Here is a 25,693-nt window from a genome sequence, read left to right as displayed (position 1 = left end):
TCGCGTTCTCAACCTTGAATTAATACTATTTATTTGATACTTCCCCTATATATATATATATACTCTAATAAATAAAAGTTTTTTTTTCCACATGTCCTCTTCTCTCCTTCAATTAGACTCATGTTATTTTATAGAATTTTTAAAATTTCTATTTTCCACTTGTCATTTTATTGTATTTTTCATTTTATTAAATGATAATTCCACATTCAAATGTAAGGTAATATATATGTAAGGTATTTATTAGAAAGTGTTTATATATGTAATGTATTCAATACATTAAATCTCATTAATTTAAATAATTCAATTTTTTTTATATAAATTCAAACTTTTCAAATTGTTAAAATTTCATATATTTTTTTTAAAATAAACTTATTTAATACACCGGTCACACACCTAGTTTTTAATATACAACTATATTCTTACGTGTTGCACAAGGTTATATCATGTTGTATTTGTTATTTGTGTATTAAAAAAAAAAGCTAAAAAGCTGTAATTTTTCCATCAAATGACAAAAAGTTATTCACGTAGACCAATAAAATAATAAAAATATCATAAGGCATAAGCGATTATATATATTCTAAATTTCTTTTTCCTTTTCGTCTTTTTCCTTTTTCTTATTTTCCATTTTGAGTCCTTTTGTTTATTTGATTTTTTTTCTAATTCCTTCGTCTTCTTCTTCTTCATCTGTCACACCAGATAACCCCAACAAGATTACTCTCTGATTATCGCTATTTCCGACAATTGTCGTTGCAATGCACAACGAGTAAAATACTAGTTACTAATTATATCATACATTTTTACCCTTTCAGATATAACGTTTTATTTGTTATTTGAGTAATTTAAAAAGTAGAATCTATAAAAGTTGTAAATTTCTCCATCAAATGACAAAAAAATATTTACATAGATCAATAAAATGATATAAATAGCATAAGACAAAAAGTTTTAAATAATATTTGGTTTGATGTGATTTGACGGCAAAGTTAAGTTTCAAATTTTACGAGTCGTGATAAGCCATATCATTTGTAATGCATGGCTTAAGGATGCAATTTGTATTTAGTTTATATATATATATATATATATATATATATATATATATATATATATATATATATATATAATATTCAACTATTATTTATTTTTATGTTCATATATGTAGGGGTGACAATTTTTGATATGACACGAAACGAAATTGTGACGAAATTGAAATTCGAATTCATGTCTGTCGCATTTCGTGTCAAGTGTATGAAACATGATGTTGTGTTCGTGTTTGTGTTCAAAATTTGACTCAAAATTGACAAGATTTAGCATTTTTTGTCATGTTTTGTACGACTAAGTATAAATTAAATAAACTAGTTTTATGTTATGTTATGTTTGTCGTATTCTGTTGTGTTCGTATTACGTAAAACTTTGTCGTGTCGTGTCAAATAAAACACGGCATGACTGTCTAATTTGCAACCCATATATTGCATCCATTTAGTTGATATCAAGGATTACAGCATGGATTTTTTTGTTATTGCAGTTCTGATTTATCTTTTGAACACATATAAGAACGTGAATTTTTTTTTTCTAGTTTTGTGGTTTGTTTTTTGGTTTTTTTTTTTAGATTTAAGGTGATTATTGTTAAAATTGAAACAAAATGCAGATAAAGAATAGAGGAGAACCAGAATAGAGGTACTAAAATTTGTTTTGAAGATAACGTTGCAGAAGAAGACAACTTAAGTGGAGGAGGGAGGAGGAGTGGTTGACGGCAGTAAAAGTGTTAAGGGTGAGGGGTAGTGATGAGAATGTGGGCCCATTTCTTTTAACTTTTTATTAAATATTAGAAAAAACTTAAAAATAAAAGACAAAAATATAATAGTCTTTTTAGTTTGAAGAGATAAGAAAACTACAATCAAATCAAAACTGGCCAAAATGACTATTTTCAAAATATATATATATATATATATATATATATATATATATATATATATATATATATATATATTCATTGCATATATCTTTAACTCAACTAAATTTTACATATTATGTTGAAATAAATAAATAGTATTAATTCAAGTATTGAGTGATACTATTCATTTGCAAAAAATAAACAAGAAATTTATAGTTATTATTTTTATAGTCTTATTATATATATTTACTTTCTTTTAATATACTAGTTATAATTGAAATGTAATCCCTAGTACTTGTAATATTATGTTAAAGGGATAATAGTATAAAAGCATTTAAAATTTTCATTTTTAACGACTTTATCTCAAAATATATATATATATATATATATATATATATATATATATATATATATATATATATATATATATATATATAGATCAAATGAGAACAACAAAAAGGTTGAAAATAGGGATGAGCGCGGTGCGGTTCGGTGCGGTTATTAGCCAAAACCTCACCACTAACCGCAAATGCGGTTAATCCATTTTCAAAACCGCATGGTGCGGTTATGTTTACGGTGTGGTTAGGCGGTTATTTTTGCAGTGCGGTTTTGTTTTTTCTGTGTTGCGGTTATTAACCGCGTGGATTTGATGCGGTTATTTTGTGTGGTTTTTAACCACAGTTTAGAGCTCAAATAGTTTTAAGAGTTCAAATATATTACTTGCAATAATAATAATAATAACATAAGATATAAGACAATTAACTATTTAACTTAAACCACAAACAACTAATATCTTAAAAACGTCAAATCAATAGTAATTAACAATAAATATCTTAAAATTGTCTAATTTCATCATTTTTTCAAAGTTAAACATAAGAAAAACTGAAAATACCAACATTTTTGTATTCTAGTATTTTATCCGTCTTTCATTCATGAAAATTGTATTATTTTTAATATTTAATAAACTAATAATTGATAAAAAAATTATATATAATATATGCGGTGCGGTGCGGTTTTTTTGCTATTTTTCGAAACTAATAACCGCACTGCACCGCAAATTTGCGGTTTTTGAAAAACATAAAACCTCACCATCAGTTTTTATTGCGGTTGCGGTTTTTCGGTTGCGGTTTATGCGGTTTTTGCGGTTAATTTTAGTTTCGGTGCGGTTTTTGCTCACCCCTAGTTGAAAACACGAGAAAAAAGTATATTCATTTGTGATTCCATGTATTTATTTGTGGAGAAATGAAAAATTTTTACGACTTTAATTTCAATTGAAGAGAAAGAGTATATTAATGTTGATTGTGCGTAAAAAGTTATCAATTCTGCACAAATGAATACATGGAACTACAAATGAATATACATGTTATCGCGTTCTCAACCTTGAATTAATACTATTTATTTGATCCTTTCCCCTATATATATATATATATATATATATATATATATATATATATATATATATATATATATATATATATATATATATAATGCGGTTCCGATGACGACTTTTTTTTTCAGTGAGGACTCGTGAAGACCTTAAAAAATTAAATAAAAGTACAAGTCATAAAATCAGGTATAATACTATATTGAAGAGAAAAATTGAATATTTTTTTTGTATCATTAAAACTGAATCATGGATCATAAAAAGTGAATCATAAATCATAAAAATGATCCACGATTCAATTTTAATGATCCATAATTTTTTTCCGATGTTTTTCTTTCCAATATAATATTATGCACGATTTTATGATTTCAAAATATATATATATATATATATATATATATATATATATATATATATATATATATATATGATTTGTGAGACGAAATTATTGTTCATCACGTTTTACATTTAGAAAAAAACCCACATAACCAAATTCTAAATTATTAATTTTATCAATAAAGACCATTAGACTTAAATTGTATGTGGTGCCATCATTGTAAATAAAGTCAAATTATTATAGTTGTTAAATTATGAATTCAGTGAATTCAAGTTATTAAACTATGAATATGTAGTTAATAAAATGTGAATTAACATTTATTAAACTGTCGATATATATATATATATATATATATATATATATATATATATATATATATATATATATATATATATATATATATATATATATATAGAGAGAGAGAGAGAGAGAGAGAGAGAGAGAAAGAAAAAGAAAGAAAGAAAGAGAGCTGATTTATTGTTAGAAATTTAAAAAACATATATATATATATATATATATATATATATATATATATATATATATATATAGAGAGAGAGAGAGAGAGAGAGAGAGAGAACTGATTTATTGTTAGAAATTTAAAAAACATGTAAAGTTTTGAAATCATAATTAACTCATATTGTGCAGACTTAAGTAATATCTAGACTGAAAAAAAAAGTTTGTGACATTTTTTTTATTTATTTTCAAAATTTGTAATTATGCACAATCAGTAGTTATATCGACTGCGGATAAGCAATCAACAGTCAATATGACGGCTGATTATGGTTATCAAGAATCCATATGACTGTTGATTGTGTTCATAAGCAATCTGTATAACTGCTGATTATGCTCATCAGCAATAATGCAAAAAAAAAAATCTTTAATTTTTTTGAGGCTAGATAAGGCTTACACGCACCATTTGAAGAAGATTGATATTTTTGGTGTTGAAAAATAATGAGTTAATTATAAGATTACAAGTTATATAAAAAAATTGATTTCTCTCTCTCTCTCTCTCTCTCTCTCTCTATATATATATATATATATATATATATATATATATATATATATATATATATATCCTTATTCTAATAAAAGAATAGTTTTAATCTCATTTTGATATGTGTCATCATATTAGGCCTTCTAATTAATACACATTTTATTCTTTTTTTGTCATGTGCCATCCTATTAAACCTCTTAATTAATGCATGTCATTTGTCAACCTATTAATTATCTATTTCAAATTTTAAAATTTTCACTTTAATTACAATAAATTAATAACAATGCAATAAAAATTAAAATAAAATTAATACAAATTATAAGATGATATAATTTCACATATTTATTTAAATTAACGATTATAATTGATTAATAATTTTGTGTTCTAACTGTTAAAGTTTAATTAATTTTGTAGCCGTGGTTTCACGGGTTATATATATATATATATATATATATATATATATATATAGAGAGAGAGAGAGAGAGAGAGAGAGAGAGAGAGAGAGAGAGAGAGAGAGAGAGAGAGAGCAAAAATTAATTAATTGAATTGTGATTTTTAAACTAGTGCACAGTTTAAGTTGACGGAGAAGGAACAAAAGCTACCTGGTTGAAGGGCATGAAACCAAGGTCCAATTCAATACCGTTCACAGAGATTGTTTTTGAAGCACTGTCAAGGCAATTGTCCATCTCATATAACACCACCTCCAACCCAGCTTTAGCCAAAACATGCGCTGATACTAACCCACTAATTCCTGCTGCAACAACTGCCACCCTCATCTTGAAACTATATTCCAATAGGTACAAACTTCTGATTTAAAAAGAAAGATAACAAGTGGATTTGAAAAAGTTTTCTATCATACACACACTAAAACTTAGTTATTTATAGGCACGGTCGAGAGGCATATTTAGGGAGTCTAAGTTAATGGGGTTGGCTATGAAGGTGTTTAATATATATATATATATATATATATATATATATATATATATATATATATATATATATATATATATATATATATATATATATATATATATATATATATATATATATATATATATATATATATATAGTATTAATTCAAATATTGATTGATATTTTTCATTTGCACAAAAAATAAAATAGAGATTTCAGTTATCATTTTTATAGTCTTATTTAAGGTTTGTATATTTTCACTTTTTTTTAACGTAATACACTCTATACATATTTAATTCAACTAAATTTTAAATTTTATTTTGACATATATAAATAGTACTAATTCAAATATTGAGTAATATTTTTCATTTGCACAAAAAATAAAATAGAGATTTTAGTTATCATTTTTATAGTCTTATTAGAGTACTAATTCAAATATTAATAATTTGAGTCCAATTTACGAACACTTTCACCAATTCTTGTACTATCATGTATGGTCATAAATAAGCAAACATAGAATTAGTTATTATTTATAGATGGGCTATGTAAGATTTATCTAAGCAAAAACAATTATAGTTATAATTATGGTCTCCAACACAACTAAATTTGTTACATTTATCACTTGATCTAGATGTGGTCACTTCTAGCTCTTCTAATTTAATATTCACTAAATCACTAGGTAAACAAGTTCATGTAATTTTATGGTCACTATGCTACACTTCACTTGAATTTACGCACCAAAGTCATAAACTTTAACATGCTAGGTAATGATAATTAAACAAATGCACAAAACCAACTTATAAAATCCATAAATTAGTAAACTAAGCCATAGATTTAAGGTTTCATCTAGCTAAACAAAAGTAAGGAAACTTAGCTAATCATGAATGAAATTAAACACACAAATTTAGTAATAATAAACATGACTAAAGTAAATCAAACCGATGTGATGATTTGTTCTTCAAATTCTCATTCTTTCAATGATTTCTCTTTCCTAGGAATGATTTTCGCACTACCTGACTTTAAAAATCGAATATATCAGACTGTCTCCGCTCTAAAAATCTCTCTGAATCGATAATGCAAAAGGCTATATATAGTTTTGCAAAAGATGTGGCTCATGTCGTAAGAATAGGGTCTCACATTGTGAGCATGGTAAATATCATACCGAGCAAGGATTTTGATTTTCCGCATACTAATCTTCAAGAAACTTGATCCTCATGTCGTGACTATAACGCTTGATATCCAGTATGAAGTTGATTCCAAGTTGTTTTGGTTTTGTCCTTGGGACTCGACGAGTTAAAGCTTCAACTCGGCGTGTCGAGATGTTTTTGGCCGCATAGTTTAATGAACCAACTCAGCATGTTAAGGTGCCTCAACACGGTGAGTTGGCAGCTGGGTTGGAAACCCTAATTTTTAGGGCGCTTCACCATATTTAAAGGCCTTAAGTTCCTTTTTATGGCCTCCTTATCATCCTCCAATGTTATCCAAAACCCTAAATTGAGTGTAGCCTCCATTGTCAAGCATTTGAGCCTTGCAAGGAAGTTTGATTTTTATTTTGTGTATTGTGAAGGATTTAGAGGATTTTAAAGTTTCTAAGCTTGGAGAAGGAAGTCTTGGATCTAGAATATCTACCCATTTTGCAAGTAGTTTTAGGTATCAATTTTTTTATCTTGATGTCTAGATGCTTAAATCTCTCTTTTGGGTTAAATTGTTAGGTTTTAGCCATGGATTGGATGGACGTTGAGATTAGGACATCTTAAAGCCTTATTCTTACAGATTTGGGGTTTTCATGGACTCTTTTGGCATAAAGGTGCCAACTTTTTGGATTTAAGGGATTCATGCATTCATTAAGTCCCTTATTAAACCTTTCTTGAGCTTTTGAGCTTCTCTTAGGCATGCATGAATGTAAAGTCATGGTCTTCCGGCTCTAGGGTGTCAGATCTGCAATATAGGGTTTTCTCTTTCAAGATTAAGAGCTTAATGGTCAAGCCCTCACTCGTTTAAGTCTAGGGTTTGGGTTTGGACCCATTTTGGTGGTTCCTAGGGGTAAAGTTGGAAACTTTATCCTTCTAGATCTTATTTTTGTCGAGATTTAAGTCGTGAAGCTGTTAGAGTCAATAATGTCAGCTTAATGTATTAAGATGTTGGGATCCTGGCGAACTTGGTGTGTTTATGGATAAACTGGGCGAGTTGGCTCGGTTTTTCCATGAATATGTAGATAATGGAGAAACATGATGAGTTGAAGGACAACTCGACGTGTTGGGTCAACTCAGGTCGTTGACCTTGACTTTTGACCCTGTCTTTGACCAAGTTGTTCTAAGGGAGTACTTGAGGTAATTAGAATTGTAATTAATGAAATTATGGGCATAGGATAAGGCTTATATGGGGTTCAACCAAAATTTGTAAATTGGGCCATTAGTGGGCCTTTATGGATCTTTTGGATTTTGGCCTCGGTTTTGATGCTAGTTGGGATAGGGTAAAATGGTCATTTTACCCCATGTATGGATGGTGGGCCTTAGAACTGAACCCAATTGCTAATTAGGTGTTATTTTAATCTGATAGCTCGGAGGTTTGTAAGGGAAGCAGCTAGGGAGTTCCTTCTGTGAGCTTCTGCATTCGAGGTGAGTCTCCTCACTGTGTTATGAGTCAAACGCATCAATGTCGCCCTATTTGGTTTATGTATTGTAGGAAGACTCAAAGGTGGCTCCTGGCACTTGTATGCTAGTTATGTAGTGTAGATTTTACGCTAGTTGTCTTTGTGATGATTGCAGGGAAGACCCGGGTGTGTCTCCTGGCACTTATTTGTAAGACCCAGGGTTTTGGCCCCCGACCTGGCAAGGAAGACCACGAGGCGGCTCGTGGCATAACGACAAGACTATGGTTGGCACATAACACTTTTATTGACTGAATGGATATGTATGGCTCATTGGATATGTATGGTATGTGGTATTTAGGGAACTTACTAACTTTGTTCTTATAGTTTGTGGTTTATGGTTTCAGGTACTTCCGGTTCGAAAGGGAAGGGTCCGGCTCAATCGCAGTGCATACACCCATGTTTTCCACAATATATGATCTTTGGGAATGAGCTCTGATAATTATTTTATTTTGAAATGCTTTTAAATGTTTGGATAAATTTACAATGATTTTTTGATTATAATGAAAATGAAATCTGTATCCTTGATTTTTGGGATTTTATAATGACCTTAAGTTGTCATGTCATGATCTTGGTTTTTCAACTAAAATCTTCTTCTTTTAAGGTCTAATTCTCCAAAGGTCCAATGCTTGTCACTTGTCGTCCATATTCTTCAAGGGTGTCTTGATTGGCTACAAAACAATTTAACTCAATAAGTATCACATATCTATGCAATTAACCAAAATATTACTTAAAATGTATTAAAATATTTCCTAAAAATGTGTATAAATATGACAATATCAAAATACCCCAAACTTATCTTTTGTTTACCCCCAAGCAAAACTAATCTTTTAAGTTAAACTTTCATCACCAACATCACATAATACAATCCATTTAGAACCCAACCATTATACCAATACCTCAATGCACATATTTATGTCTAAGGTTCCTAAAAAAATCTTAATCCTAAATACTCACAATCCATATGAACCTTTATCCCTTAGTTTATACGACACTCATTTCTACAACCCTCCGAATCCATCCTCAGAAATCTTTCTTAAGCTCAAGATATATTTGGTTAAGCTTCCCGAGCATACATAATCTAGAAAGAATTACAATTTTGTTACCACAATGGATCCTTGGAATTCATCACTTTTTTGATATTTTCTCTTTGATTTCTTTGAATTCACCACCTTTTTGTTTGATTTTTGGTATCTTCAATCTTTGATTCTTCAGAATTTTTGATCTTTTTATCTTCATACTTCGATAGCTCTAAAATTCTTACAACTTTTTTTTATAACTTCTATTTTTTTATATATATAACTCACTCTTTTTGCTCAAATCCTACATGCTTAAGCAAGGGAGCTTAACTTCAACCTTTATTGGTTACAAGTATTAGGCTAATTGCAATGACTACATAAGCTTTTATGGATAGATTTCTGGTACATTCTGCAAAACTTATTATGCCATATAAACTACCAGATTATCTTTCATATCAAATTCTTTCCACTAAAACTTGGGAAGCCACAAATATACTATAACATATGTTAGCTTAATTAAACATTTGAGCTCACATTAGATCATCCCATGCAACACTAGCAACTTAAGTTTTTAATTATTACTAGACTTAATTTTTAGATTATTATTTCAAATCTATTTTTAATTTTTCAAATTTTCTAGCAATTTTCTTTTTCGATCCTCTACCCTACACTTATTTCATACAATGCCCTCATTGCATGCATAAAATAATTTAAAAGCAATAAAAGGGCAGAAAAAGAACAGACTCCCCTGGGATAGTAGTGTCGAGATAGAATTCTGAAAAGCATGTGGAAACTTGAACACCTTATGTATGTGACTGGAACTTGGACTTCATTGATATGTGTGAATGTGTCGGCGAGATGTGAATCATAAACTTGCATCTTTAAAAAGTGTGGTTCATAAAATATTCAAAGCAAAGCATCTCAATGTGGGAAAGCAAACGCCACATTGTAAGGTTGAAAGTGTAGAGTAAAAATGCCATTTTTTGCTAACCAAGACGTGATAATAGTGGGTCACGACGTTGTGTCGATATAAAGTGAATTCTGAATCATGATGGCCTCAATGTCACAACGTGAGAAATAAGAGTCGCGTTGTGAAAACTATGTGCAACAGAAAGCAGATTTGCAATAATTCTTCCATTCAAGCGATGTGCAATTAACCTTCTTAGTGGATTAAGACACTTCTAAAACTCACATTTTTTTGGAACCCTCTCTTTCTATAGTCTCTTTTTGCACACGATATTCACCCCATACTTATAAAAAATTATGGGCTTCGACTCGTAACTCTAAAACACACGTCTTCTCTTGCTTTCTCTATTTCCTCATTTTTCTTTCTCTCTCGATACTCCAATAAATCTACAACAAAACAAATGTTTGTGGAAAATAGAGAACAATCATCAAACATTCGTTACATGTCTTTAAATCATGCCAAATTACAAACACACCAAAATAAACGAAGAAAACAAAATAACTAGCAACAAAAATAAAAAGCATAAAAATCAATGATCATCATCTCCATCTCCTTGTCTCGACCATAGCTCCTCCCATGTTGGAATATAAGGATAATGAGGTGGCATGGTAGGCGGTCTCTCAACGTTAAGGTGTGAAAATAAAATATCAATTGCTTGATTATGATAATTGACACCGCCATGGAGATTAGCCAAATAGGTACCAACCCGACTTTGGAACGATTTGATTGATACTCCACTCTCGAATTGTGGAGGTGGTTGTTGTGGCATACCCCTATCTCCATGTGATCTTACGTTCCTCCTTCCTCTTTGCCTCAGTTGTTCCCATGGCTGACCAATTTGTTCTTCATCATATTCCGAGGATATGACATATCCCCCACAAAGATTCACCACGACTCGCACAAGACCCAAAAATTATGTCGTCAAATCGGAGTCCTTGAAATGTGTCAATTTCCGAACAAATTTAGGAATCAAAATTCAATTTGAACGAGCGAGTCATATAACCAAATATCCACCAGTAATAGGACTACCGGGCCGAGAATTTACCGTGTTTATCCCCAAAAATCTCACTAGCATATAAGGATAATTACAAAAGACTCCCGGCGTGATGATGCTCCAAAGATAGAAAAGATTATGGGAAGGCATCTTGTCACTGTGATGTTTGTGATTTATGGTGAAGGTGATCAAGCGATGCAATAACCGATGGATGGGTGACCGAATATTCCCTTCGCAAGAATTCCACGAACTATACTCATGATTGTAAATGGATGTCTAAAATTGCACATCAAGCAATCCCGTGGTGAAGTCTCGAACACAACCCTGTAAAAATAAGATGAAATGTGGTGATTGGGTTTCCTATTTTATGTACAACCCCATTCACCAAGCAAACTCACACATGCTACATTCTTGATAAACACCTCCCAATCTAAATGCAAGGGCCCAGTTGAATGTCGGGTTAGTCTTCCGGTCTTCAATACTAATTGTGGCAAAGAATTCAACGGACAAATCTCTATAAACCGGTTCTTGAATGGAAAATAAATTACGCCACCCATTGCATTGAAAGTGAACGCATCTCCTACATATATCTTTGTCTAGTATCGCTCCAATTCCACCACCATACCAACCCTACTAAGGCATGACCAATCAATCGCCGACGCTAACACGAACTCCTAATTATATAACCATCCCAATTTGAATAATTGTTGAGCATGGATTGCGAAATATTTTTGTGGGAATCGATATAGTGGATGTACACTATGAACATCAATATGTTCTTGTTCATTCGGAAATGCATGCCTCAGTTGCATAGTCACATGGTACCTAAAAAATTAACATCAAGCACAACCAAAAAACTGCCAAACAGATTAAGCAAATTAAATAAAATAGGAAATTGAAAACACAGTTTTCACGTCACGGTGTTGAAAACCACATCGTGAACCTGGTTCGAAATGCATACTGTCGTCAGTCATTTGTAGAGCAATTTTAACTCAAATCAATGTTTGTGGTTTGTTTAGGCTGCTATTCTAAGGCTTTTTAACATACATGCATCAACGATTCACTTGAAAAATCGACTTAATTTTTCAAAATTTTCGTCAAGAACAAACCCTAACTTATAATCACTAAAAATATAGGGAACTTAAAGTTTAAGGAACTCATAACACATACCTTTGATTATGTAATGTAATAGAGAAGTAGGAAAAACAAAAATGTACGGCCGAAATCATACTATGGGACCAGAAGCAACTTCATGATGTAATGTTGGAAAAAGATGCTCACAGACATCGACTGGTGTTCTAACTTATTTTTGTGACTTTGACTACTCCATGTTGTGGGCTTGACTGGGCCGAATTCTATGGGCTGTAGCATGTTGGGCTATATTTGGCTGAGTTATTTAGTCCAAATGGTCCATATAGAAACTAGTGCTTTTCCTCTTATTTAATTTATGAAATCATTATTATTTGTTTTTAAAAAAATGTTGTTCATAAAAAAATATTTTTCTTTTATGATAAGGACCGACACTCAAATTTGAAAATATATGGAGATTGACCAAGAAAATTTATCCTAAAAATTTAAACAAATAAAAGAAGAAAAAAGAAAAAAAATGCAAACTGAGCTCGGGTTGCCTCCCGAGAAGCACTTCTTTTTTTTTTTTTTAGATTCATGAGCCCAAATATGTATGCCCTATGTGGTATTGGTTGGAGGTACCATCTCCATATGCACCTTCTGTTCTCTCCACTTTTTTCTTGTACACTTGCACCATTCATAAATAAGCTTTTGTACAATTTTCATTCTCCATTTTATAATTGCATTCCACGTTCTTTCGTTTCACCCCTTTATTCTTCACAACAAGTCCAGGTTCTCCTTTTTCTTTTGTAGCTCCTTAGCGTCAACATCCTCCTTATCCAAAGTTGGCTTGCTCAAGTCTTGTTTAATTTCTTCTTCCTCATCACTTGATACCAAACTTTCTTCACTTATTAGGGACTTTAAAATTTTAAATGAAAAGACCTCAAAGACCATTGGAATTGAAGCTCCAGGCTTGTTCACTTGACTTGTTCATTGTTTGAATTTGTGACAACCCGAAATTTCCACTTTGTACGAACATTAACTATTCAATAGAAGTTAGTCCAGTTTCAATGAACTTCAGACTTTTCTGAATAAGTTTGTGTACATTAGGGTTACGTATAAGGAGATATCAGGAGAGTGGATGCTCTTGGGTTTGTGAAACTTGAGCATTTCAACACTTCATAATGTTAGAGTCCAATTCCAGAATAAAAATATTTTTTGCCAAAATATTTCAGGACTATAAATAGATTTCTGAACTAAATTATTCATTATTCACATTTCCAACTAGAGAAAAGCCATATTCTCTCTCACGGATCTTCGGGTTTTCATCCCACATCGTGAGTACACTTCCCTAGTTGTGTTATAATACTTGTTTTATGCTTAATAACATAGATTACATGTCTAATATGTGAGATCTGGGAGTTTACCGCCCAAGAACGTTCTTGGGGAGTAAACTCCAAAATGGAGCTTTAAGGCTATCTAGTCCCATTTCCTTGTTAGGTAACTAGTTTAGGATGTTATGTATCATCATTTGAGGCTAGAAATCAACCAAGAACACATAGCTTTTGGAGTTTACGGCCCAAGAATTTCTTGGACCGTAAACACCAATTTCAAAGGCCAAAAGTGTGTCCTAATTACCCCTAAGGCTTTAGACTTTAACCCTCTATTACTTGTAGCTTGAATGGGGAGTAAAACACATCAAAATTATCCCTAAAAGGGAGTTTACGGCCAAGAAATACTCTTGGGCTGTAAACTCCAAGTAAAGGCACCAAAGTGTGCCTAAAGTCCCCCTTAGCCTAAATCAAAAACCTAGAAATTATCCTACTTGTGCAAGAGGCTTAAAAGAATTAAAACATCCACCCCATGAGAGTTTACGACCGTAAACTCTAAGGGGTATGGTCTTTAGGCCATAAACTCCTCAAAGGAGTGTTATCTATGCCCTAAACTACCCAAATGATTAAACCACCAAGCTAGGCTTATTCTAGAATTCATTTAGCACCTTAAAACACCCAAAACCACCAAGAGTGGAGTTCACGGCCATAAACTCAAGGGTTTACGACCGTAAACTCCTTAGGTGGGGTTTGTTGGGTGGTAAACTCATATACAAGTTCCTTGGAAGCTTTAAACCCCTTTAGCCTTGTCCCATAACACTTAGATGCAACCATTAGGACCTATAACACTTATACAAAGTGTTTACATGTTCCTAAGTGTCCCAACTTATTTCATTAAGTTATTATTTGGCTAATTAGTTATATATATGCTTATTATATGATAACTAGGCTCGTGCGTGTGAACAAGTCTCCGTTTGCCACCTAGCACGGTATCCGACACTACAATCCAAACCACTCACCACATGTGAGTTCATACCCCTTTAATTAACCTTTGAAATGCTTTTAAATGTTTTAAATACTTTATGGGGGGGGGATACAAGTTCAATGCTTATAGTTATTGAAATCAATCACATGTGATTGCATTAATCACATGTGATTAATAACTAGAAAACCAATGATTTTATCACTGTTCAAACTGTTTATCAAACTGCTTTACTTCAAAATGTTTTACAAACTCTTTTACTTATCAAATGCTTTTATTTAAACTTTGTTATACTTCTTATAAATTGCATGCCCATATATATATATATATATATATATAGATATATAAGCAATGTTTAAAGGGCTTAGGAAGGCCATCCGCCCTATTTCCTTTTTCTCGATTTGGATGTGGTCTGGTGGGATTTCGGGTGACCGTCCGAAGGTCGTTTCAATATTAGTTATATATCAATTATAAATATATAGACATAAAAGTACTTCCATATTCATGCGTACTATACACATCATTAGTAAGTTACCATCGAGGTAACACAGGATCATACTACTACAACTTCTGGATCAATGAGTCAGTTCATTCATGAGTCTATACATTACATTACTACGAGAACATATACAACTATACTAGAAAGAGAACATATACAACTATACTAGGAAGAGAACATATACAACTATACTAGGAGGAGAACATATACAACTATACTAGAAAGAGAACATATACAACTATACTAGGAGGAGAACATATACAACTATACTAGAACGAGAAACATTACACTACATATACAAGAATACGTTAACAATTGTGATCCACTGGATCGGAGCATGCCTTAAATGTCATGGCCCGAGTTGTAGCCAGAATTCTCTTGGAAGGAGAGCGTGAATTTGCGTATAGATCTATAATGGATTGACTATCCTACACCTTGCTGCTAGCTATAGCCGGACCTGCAGGTCTGCGGGTGCCAAACGTCATTCCGTTATTATGACCATTCGTATGTCGTTGTTACCAGTCGATAGTATGGTGCAATTATCACATTATACCTTAATATAAATCCGGTTTAAGGTAGTTAGTACAACAGTAGTTCCTATAATACAAAACTACAGTACTACAATGATTTACCCATTACATATTTTTAGTGATAACCTCACTTAAACATTAATGTACAAACTATATTTGTTAAATGATAGTTACACTTGGGAAATTACATACTTTTACAACAAACGAGCATACAAAACAGTTAAGCCTTGGTAGAAGGCTACTTTAATAGAAAATATAGGTTTTTCTGAGAGATTCAAACTTTTACAAACACTTACATACATTTTACAAACTTATACTTGAGACACGTTCAAACGTTTTGATAACAAACACCGACACTAAAATACTTATGAACTCACCAGCTTAATGCTGATAAACTCTTTCAAAATAACTTGTATTCTCAGGTCATCAGTAGACAGGTACCGATGCCAGCTTTTGAGAAGATGAAGCGCCTTCAAGACTCATCATATTATTTTGATTTACATTATATTTTTGGTGTCTAAAACTGTACAGAACACGCTTGTATTAAAATTATATATTTAATGCAATGGATGATGTTGTTTGCTTATTTACATTTACTGTGTTGTGATACTGTACATGACGTCCTCCGCCCCAGAACATTTCCGTCGTTCTTGGTTTTGGGGTGTGACAGATTGGTATCAGAGCATTGTTTATAGTGAATCAAGTATATCAACCCATAAAAGATATACTAAACTATAAAGCCATTAGGGATTAAACCACTCTGACCCAGAATCTATACTTTAAATATTAAAATATTTAATTAAGTATACTAGTCTGCATTCATACAAAAATCAGTGTCACAATGACAAGAACAAAAGTATTACGATTGTTAAATATCACAAGTGAGCTCGGGGATGTATGGTCAGTCCTGGGAATGGCATAGCCTGATCAACTATGCTGGTCCTAGGAGTGATTAGCATATGCCCTAGAATGGTTGTGATGTGTTAACAAGTCTAAAAACTTACCAACAATACCACAAGAAGATCAATAGAACTTAAACTTAAAATACTATAGGTGTATTTTGTACTACTAGTTACATATATACTATATTCTTATACCTCTCTTCTCGCGTAGATTTAAATGGCTGGATTCCATCACGGCAACCCGTACTTTCCAAATGAAGGCAATGCCGGGTGGATCGAAGAAGAGCCCGAAGATGAGCATCCAATCCCTTTGGATGATCACCTCGCAGAAGGCTTTTCTGATGGATCCGACTCCGAGCCTGAAGTCAACAACCTACCGCTAGTAGGTCAAGCCTCAAACAACAACCCCCGACCAGCTTTTCCAAGTCCTACTCCCTTGTGGGCAACCAACTTGAATCGATGTAGTGATGAACAGGGTCAACCCTTACCATACTTTGGGGACCAAAGTTTTTACAACGTCAGTGAAGGTGGTTCTGCTGACCGAGCTCTGCCCGTCATTATCCGCAGAATAACTCGTAATGATGAGCAAGGTCGAGCAACCATCGACCGGGTCATGGAGATTGATACCAACTCTGGTGTCAACACAGTCCGCATCCGCCGTCTTGAAGAAGACATGGAACGGACCCGGAGAACCAATGAAACCCTGCAGCAACAGCTGGCTGCCTCACGAGCTGAAGTCTTAGAACTTCGAGCCCGCCAGAGGGCTCAGGAGCGACACCTTCAAGAGGTGTTTCGTCAAGTGTCAGACCTCAGGGCTCGCCCGAGGAATTCCCATCGCCGTTAGATGATGTCTAGTACATCTCTGTCTTTTGGTTAAGGAATAGCCTTTAACATCTGTGCTCTATGTAGCACTTATCTGTAAAATATTCCTAACTTTCAGTACTCTAATTAGGAATCTAAGAACTGTCAAACTTTTTCTGTATGGTATGATGTAAGACCTACTGATAGGTCGATTTTCCCTGAAATTATTACATCAGTAATACTAGTATTATTGACATCTATCGAATCTGTGGGAAAAATCTGTACATTTGTGTTTCCTACTAATATTCTTTGTTGTGATCTCAAACACTCATTCAACTGTTGGACTATGGTTAGTTAGTCCATGTGTCACTCTCACGTTGCTTACAAATTGATTCTTACCATCTTTCTTATCTTTATAAACTTATAGCTGAAAGATGCTTCCTCGCAAATCTCCCAGGAATAACCCTGCACCTCCACCGCCTCCGGTCATCGATACTGCAGCCCTGAATGCTGCCGTAGCTGCAGCAGTGGCAACTGCCATGGCTCAGTATCACCCATCTGATGCCAGCAGAGGTGGAACCCCTGTGGAATCAATTCCGGTTAAAACCCCTGTGCGCTCGAGAGAGTGCTCCTACAAGGATTTCACCAATTGCAAGCCGAAGCATTTCTATGGCACCGGCGGAGTCATTGACCTCTCGCAATGGTTGGAGAAGACTGAATCAGTCTTCGAAATCTGTTCATGCCCTGCGGCGAGCAAAGTCAAATATGCCGCATGCACCTTTGAAGGAAAGGCCCTGACATGGTGGAACGGCCATGTTAAGGCACTAACCCTCGTTGTAGCCAACGACATAGGCTGGGAAACAATGAAAGACCTCATGATTGAGGAATACTGCCCGAGGGGCGAAGTCCAGAAATTGGAGCAGGAACTTTGGAACCTGACTATGAAGGGCACCAACGTGGTCGCTTATACTTCCCGATTCAGCGAACTGGTGGCCCTCTGCCCCAATATGGTTCCCACTGAGGGGAAAAAGATCGAAAGGTACATATGGGGGCTAGTGCCTCCGTATCAGGGGAATGTCCTAGCATCAAACCCCGCTACCTTCGACAGTGCCAAGCGACTGGCACAGCGACTCATTGACCATGGAGTCAAAACCCCTGCAACAACAACCACCCTAACCATCCCGGAACCCTCCAAACCCGCTGACACTAAGCGGAAATTCTGGGATGAAAAGAAGAAGCAGCAAGCTGCCAGAAAGCAGCAAATTGTGGCAATGCATGCCGCGGTAACCTCTACTGCTGCTACTGCTCCGGGGAAACAGTATGCTGGAAGTTTGCCTAAGTGCAAAAAATGCAACTTCCACCACAACGCCCCCTTCCGTGAAATGCAGTGCTCTAACTGCAACAAGAAAGGGCACACCGTCCGTTTCTGTAAGTTCCCGGCACAACCGATCACCCAGGTCTCTGGCTCTGGCGCGAGCCCGACCTGCTATGGATGTGGCGAAACAGGCCACTTTAAGAGGGACTTCCCCAAAGCGAAGAATGCTAGAGGAGTAGGGAGGGTACTAGCTATAGGCCACGGGGAAGCAGTTGCTGACCCGACAGTGGTAACTGGTACGTTCCTCCTCGATAACTCCTATGCATGCATTCTGTTCGATAGTGGAGCGGAGCGAAGCTTCGTAAACCATAAATTTGCTTGCATGCTTAAACAACCACCACACGCACTCAAAGAACTATTCACAGTAGAAATGGCTAATGGAAAAACTGAAAGTACGAATAGCATATACTTAGGTTGTACCCTAACTCTAGATAACCATTCATTCCCAATCGACCTCATGCCGGTCTCAATAAAAAGCTTCGACGTTATCATTGGCATGGATTGGTTAAGCCTTCATCGCGCCGACATCATGTGCTACGAGAAAGCAGTCCGTCTAAACCTTCCATCTAACGAAACTCTTATAGTCTACGGCGACAAACCTGGTGCAAGTCTTCGTATTATATCAAGTATTCAAGCACAGAAGTATCTGCGTAAAGAATACCATGCATTCCTTGCTCACGTCGTCGACACGAACCTCGAAACGAAAGAACTAAAGAACATCCCAGTAGTGAGCGACTTCCCCGACATTTTCCCAGAAGAGCTACCTGGATTACCTCCGCAACGACAGGTCGAGTTCAGAATCGACTTAGTCCCAGGAGCTACCCCAGTGGCCAAGTCGCCCTACCGCTTAGCACCAGCTGAGATGCAGGAACTCTATGGTCAACTTAACGAACTGCTCAGTAAGGGCTTTATAAGACTGAGTTTCTCACCTTGGGGAGCACCGGTTTTGTTCGTTAAGAAGAAAGACGGATCATTCCGTATGTGTATCGACTACAGAGAACTCAACAAACTGACGGTCAAGAATCGTTACCCTCTGCCTCGCATAGACGATCTATTTGAACAACTGCAAGTGGCGAATTATTTTTCCAAAATTGATCTGAGATCCGGATATCACTAGTTACGAGTACTAGGGGAGGACGTGCCGAAGACAGCCTTCCGAACTCGTTACGGACACTACGAGTTCGTGGTGATGCCATTCGGATTGACCAATGCGCCTGCAATCTTCATGGATCTGATGAATAGAGTATGCCAACCTTACTTGGATCAGTTCGTCATCGTTTTCATTGACGAAATCCTGATCTACTCCCGAAGTAAGGAAGAGCATGGCGATCACCTGCGACAAGTCCTAGGGACATTACGAAAGGAGAAACTTTATGCGAAGTTCTTGAAATGTGAATTTTGGATCCGAAGAGTCGAATTCTTAGGACACATGGTAAGCGAAGAGGGAATCCACGTGGACCCATCCAAAATTAAAGCCATTGAGAACTGGTCAGCACCGAAGACGCCTATAGAAATTCGTCAATTTCTAGGTCTCGCTGGCTACTACCGCAGATTCATTCAGAACTTCTCCCGAATAGCGAAACCCCTTACAACCTTGACCCAGAAAGGCGTGGCCTTTGACTGGGAAGAGAAACAAGAGAGAGCGTTCCAAACGCTCAAACGAGCCTTGTGCACCGCGCCAATACTATCCCTCCCCGAAGGGATATAACACTTCGTAGTCTATTGCGATGCATCGAATCAAGGGCTCGGGTGTGTTCTGATGCAACGAGGTAAGGTCATCGCCTACGCCTTGAGACAGTTGAAGACACACGAGGTTAACTACACGACACACGATCTTGAACTGGGAGCAATGGTGTTTTCTCTGAAGATCTGGAGACATTAATTGTACGGAACGAAAAGCACTATCTTTACCGACCACAAGAGTTTACAACACATTTTCGATCAAAAGGAGCTCAACATGAGACAACAACGGTGGGTCGAGCTACTCAGTGACTACGAATGCGATATTCGTTATCATCCGGGTAAAGCCAACGTAGTAGCAGACGCCCTAAGTCGGAAGGAATATTCTGGTCGCAAAGTCAAGTCATTGTCAATAACCATCCATTCACACTTGTCTAAGCAAATTCAGGCGACCCAACTTGAAGCCATGAAACCTGAAAATGTGACGAGTGAATCCCTTAGAGGAATGGACAAGAATTTAGAAGCCAAGGATGACGGAGCCTTATGTTTCATGAACCGGATCTGGACACCGAAACACGGTGGTTTCCGAGACTTGGTCATGACCGAGGCGCACAACACTCGGTATTCCATCCACCCAGGTTCAGATAAGATGTATCTGGATCTTAAAAAGCTATACTGGTGGCCTAATATGAAAGCAGAGATTGCTACCTTCGTAAGTAAATGCCTTACTTGCACAAAGGTTAAGGTCGAGTACCAGAAGCCCTCTGGTTTACTGCAACAACCAGAGATCCCAGAATGGAAGTGGGACCGGATCACTATGGATTTCATAACCAAGTTGCCCAAGACAACGGGTGGACTTGATACCATATGGGTCATCGTCGATAGATTGACCAAGTCTGCACACTTCCTGCCTATCAAAGAAACTGACAAGATGGAGAAACTTACGAGAACATACGTTAAGGAAATCGTACGGCTACATGGTGTACCTATGTCCATTATCTCCGATGGAAATAGTAGGTTCACCTCAAGATTCTGGCAATCACTACAACATTCCTTAGGAACAAGGCTAGACATAAGCACGGCCTACCATCCACAGACCGACGGACAGAGTGAGACGACCATCCAAACACTGGAAGATATGTTGCGAGCCTGCGTGATTGACTTTGGGAAGGCATGGGATACTCATTTACCCCTTGTCGAGTTTTCCTATAATAACAGTTATCACACGAGCATCAAGGCTGCTCCATTTGAAGCTCTCTACGGCCGAAAGTGCATATCTCCTCTGTGCTGGGCTGAGGTGGGTGATACCCAATTAGCCAGGGGGTAAGCTTCCGACAGTACTCTCACCGGTCCAGAGATCATTCGGGAAACGATAGAGAAAATCGTTCAGATCCGTGAACGATTAAAAGCCTCTAGAGACCGACAGAAGAGCTACGCTGATAAACGAAGAAAACCTTTGGAATTTCAGGTGGGAGACAGAGTCCTTCTCAAAGTCTCACCCTGGAAGGGCTTGATACGCTTCGGAAAGCGTGGGAAGCTTAATCCGAGGTACATAGGGCCTTTCGAGATTCTTGCAAGAGTCGGCCCCGTAGCTTACAAACTCGACCTACCCAACGCACTTTGTAACGTACATTCTACATTCCACGTATCTAACTTTAAAAAGTGCCTGTCCGACGAGACTCTTGTAATCCCACTCGACGAGATCGAGATCAACGAGAGCCTCAACTTCGTGGAAGAACCCGTAGAGGTCATGGACCGTGAGGTCAAGCAGACGAAGCAAAGTCGTATCCCTATCGTGAAGGTTCGCTGGAACGCCAAGCGAGGACCGAAATTCATTTGGGAACGCGAGGATCAGATGAAACTGAAATACCCTCATCTTTTCGCTTAATTGTTTGTAACATCTTGTTTGTTTAAATTCTGATTTCGGGACGAAATTCCTTCTAACGGGGGATGATGTGACAACCCGAAATTTCCACTTTGTACGAACATTAACTATTCAATAGAAGCTAGTCCAGTTTCAATGAACTTCAGACTTTTCCGAATAAGTTTGTGTACATTAGGGTTACGTATAAGGAGATATCAGGAGAGTGGATGCTCTTGGGTTTGTGAAACTTGAGCATTTCAACACTTCATAATGTTAGAGTCCAATTCCAGAATAAAAATATTTTTTACCAAAATATTTCAGGACTATAAATAGATTTCTGAACTAAATTATTCATTATTCACATTTCCAACTAGAGAAAAGCCATATTCTCTCTCATGGATCTTCGGGTTTTCATCCCAAATCGTGAGTACACTTCCCTAGTTGTGTTATAATACTTGTTTTATGCTTAATAACATAGATTACATGTCTAATATGTGAGATCCGGGAGTTTACCGCCCAAGAACGTTCTTGGGGAGTAAACTCCAAAATGGAGCTTTAAAGCTATCTAGTCCCATTTCCTTGTTAGGTAACTAGTTTAGGATGTCATGTATCATCATTTGAGGCTAGAAATCAACCAAGAACACATAGCTTTTGGAGTTTCCGGCCCAAGAATTTCTTGGACCATAAACACCAATTTCAAAGGCCAAAAGTGTGTCCTAATTACCCCTAAGGCTTTAGACTTTAACCCTCTATTACTTGTAGCTTGAATGGGGAGTAAAACACATCAAAATCATCCCTAAAAGGGAGTTTACGGCCAAGAAATACTCTTGGGCCGTAAACTCCAAGTAAAGGCACCAAAGTGTGCCTAAAGTCCCCCTTAGCCTAAATCAAAAGCCTAGAAATTATCCTACTTGTGCAAGAGGCTTAAAAGAATTAAAACATCCACCCCATGAGAGTTTACGGCCGTAAACTCTAAGGGGTATGGTCTTTAGGCCGTAAACTCCTCAAAGGAGTGTTATCTATGCCCTAAACTACCCAAATGATCAAACCACCAAGCTAGGCTTATTCTAGAATTCATTTAGCACCTTAAAACACCCAAAACCACCAAGAGTGGAGTTCACGGCCGTAAACTCAAGGGTTTACGACCGTAAACTCCTTAGGTGGGGTTTGTTGGGTGGTAAACTCATATACAAGTTCCTTGGAAGCTTTAAACCCCTTTAGCCTTGTCCCATAACACTTAGATGCAACCATTAGGACCTATAACACTTATACAAAGTGTTTACATGTTCCTAAGTGTCCCAACTTATTTCATTAAGTTATTATTTGGCTAATTAGTTATATATATGCTTATTATATGATAACTAGGCTCGTGCGTGTGAACAAGTCTCCGTTTGCCACCTAGCACGGTATCCGACACTACAATCCAAACCACTCACCACATGTGAGTTCATACCCCTTTAATTAACCTTTGAAATGCTTTTAAATGTTTTAAATACTTTATGGGGGGGGGGATACAAGTTCAATGCTTATAGTTATTGAAATCAATCACATGTGATTGCATTAATCACATGTGATTAATAACTAGAAAACCAATGATTTTATCACTGTTCAAACTGTTTATCAAACTGCTTTACTTCAAAATGTTTTACAAACTCTTTTACTTATCAAATGCTTTTATTTAAACTTTGTTATACTTCTTATAAATTGCATGCCCATATATATATATAGATATATAAGCAATGTTTAAAGGGCTTAGGAAGGCCATCCGCCCTATTTCCTTTTTCTCGATTTGGATGTGGTCTGGTGGGATTTCGGGTGACCGTCCGAAGGTCGTTTCAATATTAGTTATATATCAATTATAAATATATAGACATAAAAGTACTTCCATATTCATGCGTACTATACACATCATTAGTAAGTTACCATCGAGGTAACATAGGATCATACTACTACAACTTCTGGATCAATGAGTCAGTTCATTCATGAGTCTATACATTACATTACTACGAGAACATATACAACTATACTAGAAAGAGAACATATGCAACTATACTAGGAAGAGAACATATACAACTATACTAGGAGGAGAACATATACAACTATACTAGAAAGAGAACATATACAACTATACTAGGAGGAGAACATATACAACTATACTAGAACGAGAAACATTACACTACATATACAAGAATACGTTAACAATTGTGATCCACTGGATTGGAGCATGCCTTAAATGTCATGGCCCGAGTTGTAGCCAGAATTCTCTTGGAGGGAGAGCATGAGTTTGCGTATAGATCTATACTGGATTGACTATCCTACACCTTGCTGCTAGCTATAGCCGGACTTGCAGGTCTGCGGGTGCCAAACGTCATTCCGTTATTATGACCATTCGTATGTCGTTGTTACCAGTCGATAGTATGGTTCAATTATCACATTATACCTTAATATAAATCCGGTTTAAGGTAGTTAGTACAGCAGTAGTTCCTATAATACAAAACTACAGTACTACAATGATTTACCCATTACATATTTTTAGTGATAACCTCACTTAAACATTAATGTACAAACTATATTTGTTAAATGATAGTTACACTTGGGAAATTACACACTTTTACAACAAACGAGCATACAAAACAATTAAGCCTTGGTAGAAGACTACTTTAATAGAAAATATAGGTTTTTCTGAGAGATTCAAACTTTTACAAACACTTACATACATTTTACAAACTTATACTTGAGACACGTTCAAACGTTTTGATAACAAACACCGACACTAAAATACTTATGAACTCACCAGCTTAATGCTGATAAACTCTTTCAAAATAACTTGTATTCTCAGGTCATCAGTAGACAGGTATCGATGCCAGCTTTTGAGAAGATGGAGCGCCTTCAAGACTCATCATATTATTTTGATTTACATTATATTTTTGGTGTCTAAAACTGTACAGAACACGCTTGTATTAAAATTATATATTTAATGCAATGGATGATGTTGTTTGCTTATTTACATTTACTGTGTTGTGATACTGTACATGACGTCCTCCGCCCCAGAATGTTTCCGCCGTTCTTGGTTTTAGGGTGTGACATAATTTCTTCCTCCATCAATTTCTCTATCTCCTTAAGCCTTTTTTCTTCACCCATAACAATACGTCATTTTGAGCATAATCTTTCTTGAATCCGTCTTCCACTCTGAAAGTCATTTCATCATCCCCCACTCGTAAGTTTAGCTTTGACTTGCAAATGTCCACCAAGGCTTGCACGATATTAATTAAATGGCGTCCCAGGATAATTATGCCTCGAGGATGAGTCACTGAATGATTAGCCATATAAATTGTCATTCTAGTATCCTTCAATTCTGGAAGGTTAAGCTTTTGGTAAAATGAATATGGCATCAAATTTATACTCGCTCTAGAATCGGCTAAAGCATATGTTTTCCTGTTATTTTAGAATTTACATTGAAGTTTGAAGTGTAAGGCGTCCAGGATCTCCCATTTTCGTTGGTATCCCCTCTACAAT

General features: G+C 35.7%; 1 protein-coding gene across 2 annotated transcripts in view; it reads right to left on the bottom strand.

The window, feature by feature from the left end:
* The window catches only part of LOC145059333 (uncharacterized), a 40,586-nt gene extending 35,071 nt beyond the window's left edge, over positions 1 to 5,515 (bottom strand). Inside the window, exon 1 of one of the 2 annotated variants that reach the window (XM_079007191.1) lies at positions 5,206 to 5,515. In XM_079007191.1, coding sequence (XP_078863317.1) covers positions 5,206 to 5,379 — 174 coding nt within the window. In that variant the 5' untranslated portion in view covers positions 5,380 to 5,515. The remainder of the gene's footprint in view (positions 1 to 5,205) is intronic. The other variant, XM_079007190.1, reaches the window with a different exon arrangement.
* Between the last annotated feature and the right edge of the window lie 20,178 nt (positions 5,516 to 25,693).

The sequence above is a fragment of the Lactuca serriola genome, chromosome 6, assembly GCF_051521515.1.
Source record: "Lactuca serriola cultivar US96UC23 chromosome 6, Lser_US96UC23_V15, whole genome shotgun sequence".
NCBI classification, from domain to species: domain Eukaryota; kingdom Viridiplantae; phylum Streptophyta; class Magnoliopsida; order Asterales; family Asteraceae; genus Lactuca; species Lactuca serriola.
The sequence above is the reverse complement of the archived record's forward strand: the minus strand, read 5'-3'. Positions and strand labels throughout refer to the sequence as shown.